The 17,410-nt window shown below is 45.7% G+C and overlaps 1 protein-coding gene across 3 annotated transcripts in view; it reads left to right on the top strand.

The window, feature by feature from the left end:
* Positions 1-17,410, top strand: part of TXNDC11 (thioredoxin domain containing 11) — a 64,200-nt gene that overhangs the window by 42,135 nt on the left and 4,655 nt on the right. For all 3 annotated transcript variants that reach the window (XM_055339410.1, XM_055339411.1, XM_055339412.1), the window contains 6 exons: positions 2,178-2,290; positions 4,426-4,626; positions 9,897-10,689; positions 13,394-13,536; positions 13,867-13,976; positions 17,116-17,196. In XM_055339410.1, coding sequence (XP_055195385.1) covers positions 2,178-2,290; positions 4,426-4,626; positions 9,897-10,689; positions 13,394-13,536; positions 13,867-13,976; positions 17,116-17,196 — 1,441 coding nt within the window. The remainder of the gene's footprint in view (positions 1-2,177; positions 2,291-4,425; positions 4,627-9,896; positions 10,690-13,393; positions 13,537-13,866; positions 13,977-17,115; positions 17,197-17,410) is intronic.

Raw genomic sequence — 17,410 nt, 5'->3', positions numbered from 1 at the left:
CACTCCTCTACCCCTCCACTGTGGTGTTATAGTTTATCTGTTAGTGCTTGTTTTCCTCTTCAGTCTGCCCCACATCTTGGTTGGTGTAATGATTTTTTTTTTTTTGTAAATATGTGAAGTGTGTGAAACCTCGCTGAGGCTCTGAGAGTTTGATACAAAGGTCCTCCTGAGGAGGAGGGTCAGGCTGTCTCGCCCCTGCTCTCCTGACCCCATTTTCTTTCCTTTCCCATCCTCGTCCCTCCGCCCTCCTCACATAACTAGTCTCTGTTGTTTCTGGCTTATCCTTCCTGTGTTTCTTTGGTTTTGTGCCATTTTAGTCATATTTGTATGAAAGGTGGTTTAACACAACATTAGGGATTGCCATTCCCCTTGGCCGCTCCTCTGAGAGGAGGGGGACACCACTGCTGCGGAGTGGGACTCCTGTGATGAAGCCGGAAGCTTGGTGTGTTTACTACCTACATATTTTTATATTTTGGCTACTTGGATATAACTTGGTAACATTTGAAGTTTAACTAGTATCTTATTTAACATCTACTGATAACACAGAAGGGGGGATAGGAAAGAGTGTACCTTTTCCTACACCATCTTATCCACTCACCTTAACACAAGATATTTTAGTCCATTTTCAGCCATACAAATACATCTACTCCTTAGGGGTAAGAAAAGATAGCTTACACTTAAGGATAAAGTCCTCTTTGATCTCTGCCCCCCCCAAAAAAAATTTTTTTATTATCCTTTCAGAGTCTTTACACTCTTTAAAAACATATGTACCTGTAGGAAAAAAATGGATGCTGTTTTATAAGGTGGGAGGTTTTTATTTTTATATTTTAAAGATTTTATTTATTTATTCATGATAGAGAGAGAGAGAGAGGCAGAGACACAGGCAGAGGGAGAAGCAGGCTCCATGCCGGGAGCCCGACGCGGGACTTGATCCCGGGACTCTAGGACCGCGCCCTGGGCTAAAGGCAGGCGCTAAATCGCTGAGCCACCCAGGGATCCCCCCCCCCCCCCGTTTTTTTTTAAACATAAAAATGTATACTTTATCTTTTTTTCAGCTTGCTTTTTCACTCACACGTGTCAAAAAAATGTTCATGTTGTATAGATAGCCTTGCTCCATTGTTTTTAACATCTGCAGAGTATTTCTTGGTGACTGTCTTTATGTGTGACTCTCAGTGCACATATGCAGATAAGCAGCAAGGTTTGAGGCTGCAGCCTGACGCCTGTGTCTCCTTGTGATCAGCATAGCCACTTGCTCTCTCAGGTGGCTACCACTTGATGTTTCCCACCAGCATTGTATAAGTGTCATTTCTCTACTGGTCACCAATACTTGGTATTTCCTGTGTCTCAAATTTGGGGCAGTTGGACGGCAAAGAGGGGTATTTTGTTTTAATATGCTGTCCTCTGAAGTAGGAAGGTTCAGTGTATTTTCATGTAATTTTAGCCTTTACATTTTTTATGTGGTTTGCCCATTTTTTAACTTTCTTTTTCTTATTAATTTGTGTGAGTTCTTTGTACATCTTAGACTCATTCATTTAACCAATATTTATTGATCTCTGAGATGCCTAGGCACTGCTATAGGTACTGGGGTAATAGCAATAAACAAGATTTCTAATATCACAGAAGGTAAGGGGAAGGTGGACCAGAGAAAATCAAACTAAATCAACAAGATTATGTAGATATTAATAAGTGCTATAAAACAATAGAGTAATGGTAGAGAGCATGCTCAAGTGGAGAGGAAGTCCCAGTTTGCCCTTGCATATTTCATCCTCAGAGTATTTGCATTGAGGCGGGGTGGTCAGGGAAGGCTTCTCGGAGAAGGTTGGGTTGGAGCTGACGTCTGAATGATGAGGAGCCAGGCACGGAAATGTCCAGACAGAGGGAACAACATATGCCTGGGCTTTATGGTGGGGTTAAGGAGTGAAGGAGCCCGGGGTCACAGAAGATGAGGTCACATCATTGCAGCAGACACAGTGCAGGTGATGATCAGGGAGTTTATTCAGGAGGAGACATGAGGTGTTTCAGGAGGAGGTTTCTCCAGCAACTCCTTTCCTGTCTAGGCTAAGTGACCAAAAAGAGCTTTGCTCTGGGGATTTGTGCATCAAGACTTGATCAATGGGTTTTATGGTTGTTTCAAGGCATAGGCTTTTTCTTTAATAAAGGAAAATTTTCTGTTTCAGATTACCTAGGAACAGTACGATTTGGGGTTATCACAAATAAACATCTTGCGAAACTGGTATCCTTAGTACACTCTGGAAGTGTGTATTTACATAGACATTTCAACACATCACTTGTAAGTATTTTGAAATCACATTTATATTAGCGCAGTGGTTCTTAACCTTGTTTAGGTCATGGACTTCTTTGAGAAATGAGTAAAATCTCTGGGCACTCTCTCTAGGAAAGTGTACATGATTTTATATGCAAATTGAGAGTTTCTACAATCCCATGCTAGAGCCCGTGTCCCTGTTTATGAACCCATGCATTAGAGAGGGCTCTCAAATGTAACATCTAGAAATTCTTTGTTTATATTCTTTGATTTTGGTATAGCCTCATTAGTTTTCCTCATTGGATGAAATTGCGGGATTATTCTGTTGGAGCTTTGTTACTCTGGTCCAATGTTCTCAGATTTTAAGCTTCCATCGGACGATGTTCTTTGTTCATTTGTCCAATTTATCAGGAGTGATCATGTGACATGTTCTTCTCAGCTGATGAAATGGATTTTGAAGTTCTTGTTATGTCAGTGAGAAGTTGATGGCTTCTCACCCTAGAGATCCTTGGTTTTCCATTGTCGTCTTTGTTCCCTGATTTAATTTGCTTTTGGTGGACCAACCCCACCTCAGCTATTTCTGAGCTTTTGACCTATATCTTGCTTAGTCCTGTGCCTCTGCTCTATTTATTGCTGCTTCTTCAGTCCCATCACTGAGAGTTTATTTTTCTCAAGTATCTTCTGTCTCTAACTTCATTGACAGTGTAACATACAGGTTGAGTGAAGACCAGTATCTCTGTACCCTGTGTACCCAACTCGTTGAACCTGTTCCCCTTGATTCAGTGTGCAAGTCTTGTGCCTGCCAGGGGACCATTAGGCCCTCTCTGGGGGTGCCCTTAGTTGGTTCCCAGTTGGTTTGCCAGTGCCCTTGGCTTCTGCAAACCCCTAGGAGCCCAGATGCTGTGCTTTATTTCTTGTAGTTTGTACTCCAAAAGTAAAATATATTTTTGTGTTTTCCTAATAGAAATGCATATATGATGTTAGAGTGTGGTTTGCAAACTCCTGCTGTCCCACGTGGAGAATCACTGCCGTCCTGGTTTCTCTGCTGCCCACCTGCCCTCCTTGTGCCTCTGAGCTTCTTCTCCCTCTGTTTTCACTGTCATTTCCTTCATCCTCTTTTTGTTGCATGCTGGACGACCAACACATATTTGTTGGGTTTAGAAGGGAGGGCACTGAGGAAGAATCATAAAGCAAAGAGAGGCTAGGCCTGTGGGAATGGCCCTAGCATGTGCATGGGGCTTATTGCATCTGCTTGGTGGTTTTTAAAGGTCGACTGGTTGGTTTAGCAGCAGAATTCTTTTTGTCAAATGAAATACTACTGGGAAACCAGTATTTCAACAAAACCAGTGGACATCTTTGTCATGAGGCAATTTAATTCTCTGTTTTGGGGAATATAAAATATCTCATTTTTGGGATCTCCAAAGCACTTCTTTTGGGAGTTTGATTTGAAACCCAGTGATCCATATTGTTAGAATTTCAAACATAATTTTGTGTTGACTTTGGTTGTAACAGAAAAACAAAGTACAAAATCTAAAAGTTCCTTTCCTTCATTCTGTATACTTGAGTGTGATCTGTGGCCTTATGTAAGTTCTAGGTCATTCGTGGATTCATTCAAGTATTTGTTGAGTTCCTGGTGTGTGCCAGGTGTTCTTCTGGTCACTGGGGGTACAGGTGACCAATATGGATACAAAGCTCTGCCCTAATGGAGGGTCTTCTCCCACCATTATCAGCCAAGTTTTGAGGAACCAGTGTAAAAATCTAAATGATCCTTGACTTTATAACTTCCATTCCCGTAGGTATTCATTGATCCTTTTATAATCTTTTATAAGAACTCAGTAAAATGTAATAGCCCTCTTCAGGTAGGGTGGAAGAGGTCATTGTTGCCAGCAGCAGATAGGGAGAGTTCTTCCTTGATAGAGGAGTCTGCTAAAGGGAACAAGAGGAATCTGTGATATGAAAGTCACTGACTTTCTGCAGCCACTTTTGCTCTTTCCACCCACTTGTGAGGAAACACACTGTCTGGAGGAGCAGGGGCAGGTCACGTCCCTGAGTCATCTAGTCCGCTCCTGGGCAGTGGTGGGATGGTCAGGGCCTCTTGAGGCCGGGGCTGATGTGCTTTGAGCCTGCCCTGCTTTCTACCCTCCGTGTGTTGTCCTTCACAGGTCTTTCCCAGGGAGGCTGTCAACTACACAGCAGAGAACATCCATAAGTGGGCCTTAGAAAATCGAGAGGCGCTCCTCCGATGGCTGCGGCCACACGGCGGCAAGAGCCTCCTGCTGAACAATGAACTGAAGAAGGGGCCAGCGCTTCTTGTATTTTTACCTTTTAATCCTTTAGCCGAAAGCCACCCCTTAATAGATGAGGTAAGAGTCAGAATGTTAAAAGGTATCTCATGAGGAGCAGGAAAACCTCATGAACTTGGACATCTCACTCCATGTTGAGAGTGAGTTCCACCAGGAGCTGAGAGCCTGCCAGGAGTGGCAGCTGCGTTTCCGAGGTGTTTACTCCTTCGTCCCATAAATAGGCGGGAGGGTGTGTGCCGGACATGGGGTCCGCTGCAGCGTCTCTGGGCCATGTTGGCTGATAGCTGTGCTTGGGTCTGGGGGAGTTGGTGGGAGCAGCTGCGTGTCCCTCGGGTAGGGCCAGATGTCCCCCTTCCCACCATGACCAATGGGGGCATAGTGGGATGGGAGGGACGGCCAGCAGCACAGGCTGGGCTCGGTGTGGCCCTGGCGATGCCGTTGTCGGGGGCTGAGCCTGAACACCAGCCCAGTGGTCGGCAGCAGCATGGTGGAGCTGGGCTCCCTTGTTTCCGTAAGCCTTTCCTATTGCACAGAGAAGCAGAGCGGTTTCCAGAGACACACGCTGCTAGGAGTCTGCCCCTCCCTCTTTTTCTGTTTCATCTGGTGCACTCAGTCTCTCTGGGTGTGAGTTTATTTCATACATGGATCATTGGGAGACACTTAGAGCGAGTAATAACAATTACCAGAGAGCGCCTGGGATTGTTAAATTGGATTTACTGGGGGGTTTATTTTTTCCTTCCCTCCAGGATCCCTTAATTGGCCAAAACCAATTTCAGACAGCCAGTGTGCCACTGGCCAGGCTAACCAGACACTGCCTGACTGGTAGCACCACCGCGCGAGCCTGACGGGCTGCCTGGAGGGGACAGGGAGATGGGGTTCTTGCCCAGCAGACCCCTGACTTTGCTACTCTGGAGCCTCAACTGTGAAACTTGTTAGCCCTGCTGCTGCCCTGGCTTAGAGGAGGAAAGGAAAGCAACCGACTAGCTTTGTTTCTTCTCCCATTAGGGAAGATGTGGAGTAATAAGACTAATTTTCTTTAGAAAATCTTCACTACACAGATATTTTATGAATGGAGAACTCTCCCAAATTACTAGGCCTTTACTGCATTTACTGTTAAGAGCTATAAGCTCTTTGTAGGAAAGGTGGGGTGTTCACCGAGGTGTTAGCTATGGTTTGGATTTTTACTTTAACTTTTAAATTTTCTTTGTGGAGAATTCGGTCTTGTCTGATTTGGGCAAGTCAGGGTCCTGGGTGGGGTTGTGTTTTGTGACTGGAGCCCAGTTCCTCTGTTTAGGGCCCTGTGGTTGGAATTTGGCCCCTGGTGGAAGGACGCTAGCTTCCCCCATTTCCCCTGGCTTGATAACTCCCTTCTCTCTCCTAACTCCTCCCTATGGCCCAGCCCCCCCTCCTTTTTTTTTAAATCACTTTTTTTCCAGTGGCTCCTTTCCTCAGAGCAGAGTGTTCTTGCAAGGTGAGTGGATTCCCCTAACCTATGGTTGAGGTTGTTAAAAACCAGATGGCATCTTAGCAGTATTATGGATTACTTAGTCAAATTAAGTGTTCTGTGCAGTACATTTCCCTCTTCATTTTAGGTCAGTTTAGCAAATGTTTATTGAGCATTGTGTCATGGAGCCGTAGAGGAGAAAGATGGAGAAGATGCAGACTTGCTTTCATGGTCTCAGAGGCTTGTCCAGTGGGGCAGCAGGAGCTTGCTTATAATACAAGGCACAGGAAGGTCAGCCCCAGGCCCAGGTCAGGAGGAATTAGAGGAGAGAGGGCTCTGTCCCAGGATGCTGAGGGCCAGGCAGGGGTGAGGTTAGGAGAGGCTGTGCACAGGGCAGATATGGGGGGCAGACTTTCGGGGTGGCCAAGATGTTGATGCATTGAGAGAAACGTAAGGGAAGGCACAGCCTGAGCTGAGGCACAGTGATGGGGAAATGGCTGCAGGTTCAGGATTAGAAGTACTGTAGGTTGTGGGGCCCCCATAGGGGCTGCCTGGTGAAGAACCAGATTGAAAGCCTGAAGAGGGGAGGCCGTTGGTTACATCTTTGAGGACTTGTGGATTAGTTGTTGCCGTCACAATCTCACTGACAAAGGAGAGATGTCAGCAGAGCTGTGTGTTCCTTAGTAAAGTTTTCCAGGTAGCAGTGTTCCAGGAGTGTGGGAAGTAGTAAAATCCAGAGCTTGGTGGGGGAGGAAAGTGGGGTGTGTGAGCAGAGGTAAGGAAGCCATCAGGGTGAGGGTGGCTGGGGTGGGGGAATGAACACCACACTCGGACACTCCCAGAGTGAGTTCTTTTTTTATTTTTATTTTATTTTTATTTTTTTATTTTATTTATGATAGTCACACAGACAGAGAGAGAGAGGCAGAGACACAGGCAGAGGGAGAAGCAGGCTCCATGTACCGAGAGCCCGACGTGGGATTCAATCCCGGGTCTCCAGGATCACGCCCTGGGCCAAAGGCAGGCGCTAAACCGCTGCGCCACCCAGGGATCCCCCAGAGTGAGTTCTAAACTCATCAGCTCCCCAACCCCAGAAGAGGTTAAGCCATAATAAGCCTTTTTCCCCGTGACTACCTCTAGGCCCAACTTGGGCAGACTGTAGAGGAAGTTTCTATTGTTGAGGTCAGTGTCCCGTGAGGGTAGTAGTGTTGGGGCTTGACAAGCCAGGGGTTTTGAGGCAGCTGTGGTGGGGAGTAAACAAGAAGATGGCCGTGTGCTGGTTCCACTGTGAGGCCCGGTCCGGCACCGGCAGCTGCTTATACACATGCACTCCCCCTCGACCCCCGCCACAGAATACAGCCTGCACTGCACACAGCGTCAGGCCACTGATCCCTGCATCTCTACAGAGGGTCCTAGAGAGGTCACAGGACATCTCAGTGGGCTTCCCCAGAGAGATGCTCACTGCAGCCAGCAGAGGGTCTGTGTGACTCTTTCCCCCTTTACCAGTACTGCTCAGAGGTATTCGCAATGTTTAAGCCTCATGAGCAGAGTCATGGTTGTTTTTGTAAAAGACTATAGTAAATACTTGAATTTTTGTGGGGTTTTTTTGGGAGACTGCAGGGGGCGTAGGTGAAAATGGTAATCCAGTGTGTCTTTGGGTATCAAGCAGTGCCCAGATGTGGTCAGAGGGCAGCTGGGTTCCTATGGATCATATGGGCTTGACCTTACTAGTGTGATGTGCTGTCAGAGCCTTATCCAGAAAGGGCTGAGATGTTCTTGTGTGGGGGGAAAAATGAAACACAGGTTTATCATCTAAAATGATCTTTTCAAGAACTGTTTGTTTTTCTGTACAAATGCATGTGTCTTGAATCAACACTCTATAAATACTATATATATAAAATTGGGGGATGTTTTTAAAATTGGAAAAGCACTCATTAACTGGCTTTACACACACATTTTATTTATTTATTTATTTTTAAGATTGTATTTTATTTATTCATGATAGACACAGGGAATGAGAGAGAGGCAGAGACACAGGCGGAGGGAGAAGCAGGCCCCATGCACGGAACCCAACGTGAGACCTGATCCTGGGTCCCCAAGATCACACACTGGGCCAAAGGCAGGCGCTAAACTGCTGAGCCACCCGGGCTGCCCTAAACACACATTTTAATGAAACAAAATCCTGAGTGACTTAACACCTTTTAACTAAATGGCAAGATTTGATCCAAGTTAGTACATGATTCTGTTATAATTTTTTATTTTATTTTTTTATATTTTTATTTATTTATTCATGAAAGATACACAGAGAGAGAGAGAGGCAGAGACACAGGCAGAGGGAGAAGCAAGCTCCATGCAGGGAGCCCGATGTAGGATTGATCCCGGGACTCCAGGATCATGCCCTAAGCCAAAGGGAGGTGCTAAACCGCTGAGCCACCCAGGCGTCCCCATGATTCTGTTTTAGAGAGTAAATGGAGTAGATGCCTTTGGATCATAATGACTTGCTAGTTTTCCTTATGAACCTGAGGTGGGTAGTAAAAGGTATTCAGTTTGGAAATAATTGTAGAATGAAATGTAAATCTAATCAGGCTAATACTGATCTCTGAGAGTAAAACGGTTAATCTCCCCAGGAAGTGGAAATGTGTATGTTACCCTAAGATGCCATTCATGCACCAGAGCTTCTTGGGCATTTGTTCTGTGCCTGGCTCTGTGCTAGGCTCTGGGGAAGACAGGAGAAATCAAACAGGGTCCCTACCCATGAGGGTCCATAAGTTTGTGAGGACGTCTCAGCAGATACTTGTGAGACTGTGGGAAGGGCTTTGGGACTCTGAAGATGTAGAACTGAACTCTTCCCAGCTGAGGTAGGGTAAGGTGGTGTTAGCCTTACTGAAGTAGCCACCCTGCTGATGCTGGGCCTCGGGTACAGTATTGAGGTTTGTCAGATGGAGGAGGTCCCGGCCAGGCCTGGTCTAAAGAGGGAGGAGCGACACTGAAAAAGCAGACACAGGCCAGACTTCGCTGGATTTTATCCTCCAGGTAGTAGGGAGCCATCGAATATCATTTGGCTGCAGAGTGCTGTGCTTAGGGTGGTAGATTTAGAATTAACAGTGACAATGTGGAGGCTGAGTGAGGCAGGGGAGAGCACATGGTCATGGTCTGTGACGACTGAAGGCTTGGATTGAGGCTGTGGCCTTGGGGACACAGAAAGGCTGGCTTTATGTTGCTCAAGTCAGAGGCGGCTGGGCTTGAGGCTTGCGCTGACATGAAGGGGAGGTTGGAGCTCAAAGGATCACCATTCCCACTTGATGATGCTATTTTCCCAGAGAGGGCAGTATGGGGGAAGGAGAGGGTTATGGGGGAAAGTGGGACGGACAAATGTGGTTTGGAACAGGTTGAACTTGCGGTCTCCTGTGAGGTGTGAATTTACTTGGAAACACGCATGCTGTGAAGTATTGTGATCCATTTGTGAGATGTGTGGGAAATATTTAGACTTAAGGTAAAAAAAGAAGACATTGCACGTATGTAAGAGTTCCAAAGCTCGAAGGGGAAATGCCCTCCCCTGGGAGTTGAGATTAAAAATCTGTCCCTGGCCCCTCGGCCAGGAAGCATGTCATGGGTGAGCTGGGCTCTTGTGCAGTGACAAAGACGTCCACCTCTAAGGCCTTCTCCCTCTCTGCACAGTTGGCTCCCTGTTGATAGAGGGACATGTTCTGAGAGAATCTGAGCCCCTTTGTTAATAGCTTTCAGTGCACAGGTTTCCTCTTCCTCTTTGCCACCAGGAGAGGACGCGGCTCTTCGTGAAGCACAGCAGGATGCTTCCCCCACCTGCGGGCCTCGGGGCTCTTTCCCTCCACTGTCACCGCGCCTCTCACCAGCTCTGCCTGTCTTTCAGATCACCGAAGTGGCCTTGGAGTATAACAACTGTCACGGGGACCAGGTGGTGGAGCAGCTCCTGCAGCACCTGCGGCGGGCAGACGCCCCACTATTGAGGCCTCTAGCACCTGAACCCCCTGAGCAGCTGCCGGAGCCGCCGCTGATCACAGCATCCCCCTGCTGTAACACCGTGGTGCTGCCCCAGTGGCACTCCGTCTCCAGAACCCACAACGTCTGCGAGCTGTGTGTCAACCAGAGCACAGGGGGCATCAGGCCGAGCTCGGTGGGCATGCCTCAGTGCAGCTTTTTTGAGATGGCGGCAGCTCTGGATTCTTTCTACCTCAAGGAGCAGACATTTTATCATGTGGCATCGGACAGCATAGAATGCAGCAATTTTCTGAGTTCCTATAGTCCCTTCAGCTACTACACTGCATGTTGCAGGACCATAAACAGGGCCGTGACGGGCTTCATTGATTCTGGACAAAGTGTCTTTGAAACCCCGACCATCACGTTTTCTTCCCTTGAGAAGAAATGTGAGGTCGATCCCCCAGGCTCCGTTCCTCACATTGAGGAGAACAGGTATCTCTTTCCTGAGGTGGACGTGAGTAGCACAAACTTCACAGGCCTGAGCTGCAGAACCAACAAGACCCTGAACATCTACCTTTTGGATTCAAATTTATTTTGGTTATATGCAGAGAGGCTGGGGGCTCCGAGTGCCACTCGGGTGAAGGAATTTGCCACGATTGTTGATGTGAAAGAAGAGTCTCACTATATCTTGGATCCAAAACAAGCTCTTATGAAGTTCACCCTAGGTACTGTGGGCAGTTTCCTTCCCCAAACATAAAAAGTTTTGTTTAACTTAATACCGGTCACTTTCATCCAGGATCTCAGTACATTTGGTCACGGGGGGACATCAGCTCTTTAGCTCATTTAAAATATATAGGCTGCAGTTGGTCATAATTTTAAAAGAAGCTCATTTTGTTTATTCATTGGAACAAACTTCCTAACTCCAAATTTTGGATAAGTTTGTCATATAGCCCCTTGTGGAGGGTGGGGAGGTAGGTGGTCAAGGTTCCAAATTGATAGTGCTTGTCCCATTTCTAAATTGGAGTGGGCTGCATGGGGTGGGAACCTGGCCCCAGGGAAAGCAGTGTGGTGGAGAATCATTCTGATGGGAGCATCCCAGGGGACTGATGAACATGAGCCCCCACAGCAGTGCCACTCTAAAGGAACTTAGGAAGCAGTGAAACAGTAGAACCACCTGTCCTCCCTTTTGTCTCACAGGTTTGGATGTATGAATATCAAGGCCACAAAACCTAATTTGTTCTGTTGCTGTTTATACCTCCTTGAGAAATGCTGCTCTGACCTTTCGTGCCTTGATTGTAACAAACAAGCATCCAGTGCAATAAGTGTCCCCTTGCAAACCAGCAAAAACCACTTTGGGGGTGGGGGACCCATTATGGGAAAGCATCTGCGAGCTTGCCCCTGGGGCTTGGCAGCCGCAGTAAACTAACCCATGCTGTCCTGTTCCCAGGACTTTGCTGACATACTTGATGTCCACACAAGGAAGTGAGAATTCAAAAGCTGTGTTAGTTCAGCCTCATTGGTAACACGGGGAAAGTCAGTGTTTGCCAAATGCAGACAGGAGGAATTTGGTAGGGAGGGAAACCTGTTATTTCCAAGTTTTAGAGGGTATGAAAGCAAGAGTAAACTCAGAGCCCCCTAAATAATAGTCTTATCGGTCTTTTTTAAAGCCCAGGTGAAGCTTGTTTCTGATAATCGACACTTTTGGAAAGGCTTATGTAAATGTTGGTTTTTTTCTCCTGTCAAATTATATGTTGAGATTTTATTTATTTATTCATGATAGACACACACAGAGAGAGAGAGAGAGAGAGAGAGAGAGAGAGAGAGAGAGAGGCAGAGACACAGGCAGGGAGAAGCAGGCTCCATGCCGGGAACCCAACGCGGGACTTGATCCCAGGGACTCCAGGATCAGCCCTGGGCCAAACCGCCGAGCCATCCAGGGATCCCCCCAAATTATATATTATAAACATGAAGCTCCTAAGTGTTGAAAGGAACCCTGTGAACCAATCACTTTATGAATTGCATTCTCCATTGATACTACAAGTTGCACCTCATCTGTGTTTTCTAAAGTTACGTTTTGGTGTACTGAATTTTCTTAAAGTGAAACAAGCCTGTGTTTTTGGAGTGTTCATTGGACTTTTGTGAATTCTGCTCAGTAATACTCAAGCATTCAGTGAGCTTATAATGGTATTCAATTTGAATTTAAGGGTCATCTGAAAGAAGCCTTCTTCAGAGTATCTACTCTGAAACACACACATCTAGCTCAGTTGTATTCCTGTAGTTGACGACCAACTTGTAAGGGTCCTTGTGAAAAAATACTTGTGTGTCATTGATTTGCAGAGTTGACTTTTATGTTGGCTTCTCTTGGCCAGTTTAGGGATTTAGGCTTTATTTAGATGAGGAGAAAATTTTTGGTTTTATGTCTCAGAAACATAGCCAAGTAAGTTACTCGGATGTAGACTGACCTCTGTTTAGTATGCACATGACACCCTTCACTTCCTCTCCCCTCTGCAGAACACGTCACTGTTCATCAAGACCTCAAAATAGAGAGGGTTAGAAGAAGGAGAAAGAAGGGAGAGCACAGACCAGCCCTGCTTCAGACAACCAAGCAATCTGAGGACAGTGGAGTTTATGAGGAGAGGTGTCAGGTCAAGTTAAGCTTTAGTATTGCTTCTGGGTTATATATATAGGTTTTCCCACTAAATATAATTGAGTTTATTTTTCCTAAACTTTCAAGAAGGAAACTTGAAAAACTTGAATAAACAAAAACCATAGCTCCTTGTTCTTGAATTTATGAGCATGAGACACCTGTCCACTTGCAACAGCTTGTGTAGTAGCTGCCCTTGTAGTGATGTTTAAAGGTCTTAGAACTGGGGGGATCCCTGGGTGGCTCAGTGGTTTAGCGCCTGCCTTTGGCCCAGGGCGTGATCCTGGAGTCCCGGGATCGAGTCCCATGTCGGGCTCCTGGCATGGAGCCTGCTTCTCCCTCCTCCTGTGTCTCTGCCTCTCTCTCTCTCTCTCTCTCTCTCTCTCTCTCTCTCTCATGAATAAATAAATAAATCTTTAAAAAAATAAAGGTCTTAGAATTGTAGGTTGAAATCTCTTAAAGATTGTGGTGTGTTGATCTGTGCAGTCTCGGGTGTCTATTTGTGGACCAGTCCTGTTAGAAAAAAGAGAATTCCTAGTCTGTAAATACTAGAGCATCTGATCCTGCACAGCGTTTTGTTACCTAAATCACCGTCTGGGGAGTTGTCTCAAAGCTACACCTGGTGCCATGCTGGGCAGTTGTAGTCAGGGTTTTACCTGTAGAGGAAGTGTTAAAAATGTAAGCCTGTGAAGCCAGCCCAGGTTTTTAAATGTAGAGTTTAAAGTAGGCCAGCTATTCTCCCTGTACTTAGCAAAGAGCTGATCTCATTTTCTCTTTATTTTTAGAGTCTTTTATTCAAAACTTCAGCGTTCTCTACAGTCCCTTGAAAAGACATCTTATAGGAAGTGACTCTGCCCAGTTCCCTTCTCAGCATCTAATCACTGAAGTGACAACTGATACCTTTTGGGAAGTGGTCCTTCAAAAACAGGTATGGAATAATGAGAGAGACAAAAGTTAAGCCATCTCTCCCTATTAAAATAATTCCCAGAGCTGCAGTTCCTGGGGTGAGCGTTCAGGTTTGATGAGCAGATTAATCTGGTGGCAGTCTTCTTGCACAATGCACATGAGTTGCACGGTGGTTTTCTAACTGCCAAAAGTCCTTACTTAGAGAAGGCCCGTAATTGGAAAGCTCTAAAAATGAAATTTTTCATAATTGGTGCATAAGCAGCATTTCTTGAATGCCTGCTGGGTTCTAAGCACAATGAGGACATGAGCCCATTTCTGAGGCGCCAGTAACAACCATCTTCCCTTCCCCCAGGACGTTTTGCTGCTTTATTATGCACAGTGGTGCGGCTTCTGTCCATCCCTCAATCATGTCTTTATCCAGCTAGCTCGCCTCCTGCCGTCGGACACATTCACTGTGGCAAGGTAAGGGAGCCTGCGGCACTTTGGGCTTGTGCCTGTCTCTCCTCCTTATGACTTAGCCACTTGGTTTGCAGGGGTCTGCCCATTTTCCATTAACCCTGGGCAGGGTGCAATTTCATTGTCAGCTGAAAGCCATGAGCAAAACCTCACTGAAACCAAAGTTTTCCTGATGAGTTCTGAGTGTTCCTTCTATAGTGTCGAGTATGTTTAGCCCTGATTAAATTCATGGGAGGGTGAGTGTGGTGGGAGCAGTGCTGACCTGGTTGCTAAGACAACTCCTGGAGTGGCCAACTCCCCGGAATAGCATGGGAAGGGTGCCCATGGACTTGCTTGGTGCTAGAGCCTCGGCCCAGAGAAAGGGGGCCGCTCCCTGATGTGCTGCCAACCGGCCCCAGAGCAGATCTCTCCACCAGGTCCGGATTTCCCTTCTCGCTCCTAAAATTAGGAGGAAGGATTGGTTTATATCTGTGTGTTTTAGTTTCATGATTCCGTGGGTACTGGATGTGGCCTCTGTAGTAATCAAAACAGTTTTTAAATCGTTGTTTTATAGAAACAAGCCTTAAATAAAGTGTTTTTGGAAAAGGTACTAAGCTGTTCAGGGGGCGGGGGGGGGGGGCTGTTTAGACTTCAGCCTTCCAGACAGAATTAAATATAAAAGATTAAATCATAGGAAAAAATAGCAGAACATAGAATATTGGGTTTGCTAGTTCCTTTGAGAGATGGAAACTTTCCAAAGTGAAGCAGTTACAAAAAATAATTAAAGATGAACGGATTCCACTAGATGAATGGATTCCACTCCGTGCAGTGAGAAAAATAAGGAAAGTAGGCTTTTAGAAAGGACACTAGCTATGTTTTACAGCCCCTGTATTTCACCCACTGGATCTGCTATAAGTAATGATTAGAGCCAAATTTGAGGGGTTACTTTGCAGTGAGGTTTTTCTATATACATGTTATCTGACCTTGTCAGAACATGCAGTGAAACAGGTATAATTGTTGCTCTCTTTTTACTGAGGAGGAAACTGAGCCACAGCGGGAAGGTATTGCCCAGAGTCACATAGCCTGTCAGTGAAGGACAGGACTCCCAACTCCAGACCCTGAGAAAGAATAGGGGTTTAAGGAACTGCCGAGAGGGGAATGTGGTCTGTCCACACAGGGAAGTGTTCTTTAGCCTTAAAAAGGAGGGACATTCTGACACCTGACAACATGTATAACCTTTGAGGACTCAGTGCTAAATGAGGTACAAAGGGATGCGTACTGTGTGATGTGAGGCACCCAGGCGAGTCAGATCCACAGAATCAGAAAGTAGATGGTGGGTGAGGGGGGAGTGGAGAGTGGGGAGCTGTTGAATGGAGAGAGAGTTTGTGTTTTGTAGGATGAAGAAACCGTTGTGGAGGCGGGTGGGGTGATGGCCGCACAGCATCATGGGTGCACTTCATGCTGCTGAGTAGTGCGCTCAGAAATGGTCAGGCTGGGACATTTTGTGTGTATATTACCACAGTGAAAAACCACCTGGGGCGCAGGGGGAGACACAGCTGGGAGGGACTCCTGGGTGAAGAAGAGAGGTGAGGAGTAGGATTCTCCTGGAGGAGGAGAGTGTAAATACTTAAGTAGGGAGAGTACAGTCTAGTCAGTGTAAATTAAAACAATAACAGTATCATTTACGCTTATAGGTGCTGTTAAGTGACAGGAGTCTTGTGTTGATAGAGTCAAATGAAATTGGCACAGTCAGAAGTAGCTCATAGGATTAAGTGAATTGGGTGGAACCTTTTTGGAAAGCATGTTAGCAACATTTGTAAGAAAGCACAAAAATAGTTACGCATTTTTGCCCCAGTTAATTTCACTTTGGGGAATTAAGGAACTGGGACTTGGAGAGAAGCGTGAGCTGTCACTGTAGCGTGATTTATGTCCACCAGGAGAGCAGCGCCTAAGTAAATTGTGACTGGGAGTTTGAAGGGATTTTTACCCATTTATTAGAACAATGCTTTTCATATAATTAGTTGAAAAGAATCACATGTGAGATGTACGGATGCCGCTCTCCACAATATGTAGGCGTCTACACCAAGCTCGAATAAGAATCCCAGAAAGAAATTCCTGATTAGCCCAGTGGAATTCTGAGTGGAGGTTTATGATCATGTTTTTCTTCTGATTGTACATTTTTTCTGAAGTAAAACTCAGGAGAAAAAAAGTATTTGATGATAGACTAAAGCGTTCAATAACCACTTATTTAGAAAACAGAACTCTGATGTTTTAAGTAGTCTGTCCCAGGCAGAGGCAGGAGTCCTGTTTTGTTAAATTGTGTAAAACCATTATAATTTGGTCATCCTTCTGGACAAATGCATCGCACTGATTCACTCCCACCCCCCATTATACTTTCTGAAAGCTTGTTTCAAGTTAGTGATTCAAAAAATTGCCATCTTTTGTGTGCATTGTTTTTGATGATTGACATTGGAGCCTCCTGACCAAGTGGTCCTCCACTTGGTCTGCTCTCCTCTTCTAGGATGTGTTTTGTTTTTGCACCATTTGAGCAAAACTTGCGGGCTAGGGTGGGGGGCTGTTGCACGCTTAGCTGAGTGCCGGCTGCAGGAGGGGCCGCTACTTCAATAGTTAAAAAGCACAGGTTGGGTAATTTAGCACAGATGTCATTTTCTGTATTAGAAAATTAATCTAAGATCTGCTAAGAAAGTCCATGTTTTGTAGCCTCCATCCAGATATACAAAACATAAATATAAAATAGAGTATAAGCTTTATTTTCTAACTTTCTTATGTCTTCAGAGGCTTGATGTATTTTGGACAATGATTTCCTTTTTCCAGAGCGAATTTGGGGATTAAAGTAGTTGACCTGACTCCATCAGGCAGGTAGACGGCCCCCCGCAATGTCAGTGAGCTTTTTGGGAAAGTTCATACTTACTCACAGGATATGTCACTTCCGCTCCGTAAATTGAGTGGAAAGTGGCATGTTCTGAAGAATCGGTTCTTCTTGCCTGAGTTGCAGCCAGCTTGCGTTGGTAGTGCTCTCCCTAAGAGGAGCTGATCAGTGGGCCCACAGAAAATGCTCCAGGCTCTTCGTTATCAGGGAAGGTTCTTTCACGTTGGGAGTGTCCTGGACTGATCTTTAACTTTTTCTCATCTTTCCCTTTGCCAGGATTGATGTATCTCAGAATGACCTTCCATGGGAATTTATGGTCGACCGTCTTCCTACTGTCTTATTTTTTCCCTGCAACAGGTAATGCTGAGTTTTTTCAATATTTGGGCAGATGGAATCCTTTTGCCGAAAATGAAACGAGTTTAAGGTACTTTACAGAAGTGAAATGCAGATCATTAGCTATTACTAAATTATTTTGAATAAAATGCATTGCTCAAAATGTGCCATTAGGGACTAAGGGTAAAAGAGCTTTGGTGTCACAAGGTCACATGAGGTTTTGGTGAAAACTTTGCCC

Source organism: Nyctereutes procyonoides, unplaced genomic scaffold (genome assembly GCF_905146905.1).
Source record: "Nyctereutes procyonoides isolate TBG_1078 unplaced genomic scaffold, NYPRO_anot_genome, whole genome shotgun sequence".
In the NCBI taxonomy this organism is placed as follows: domain Eukaryota; kingdom Metazoa; phylum Chordata; class Mammalia; order Carnivora; family Canidae; genus Nyctereutes; species Nyctereutes procyonoides.
The sequence above is the reverse complement of the archived record's forward strand: the minus strand, read 5'-3'. Positions and strand labels throughout refer to the sequence as shown.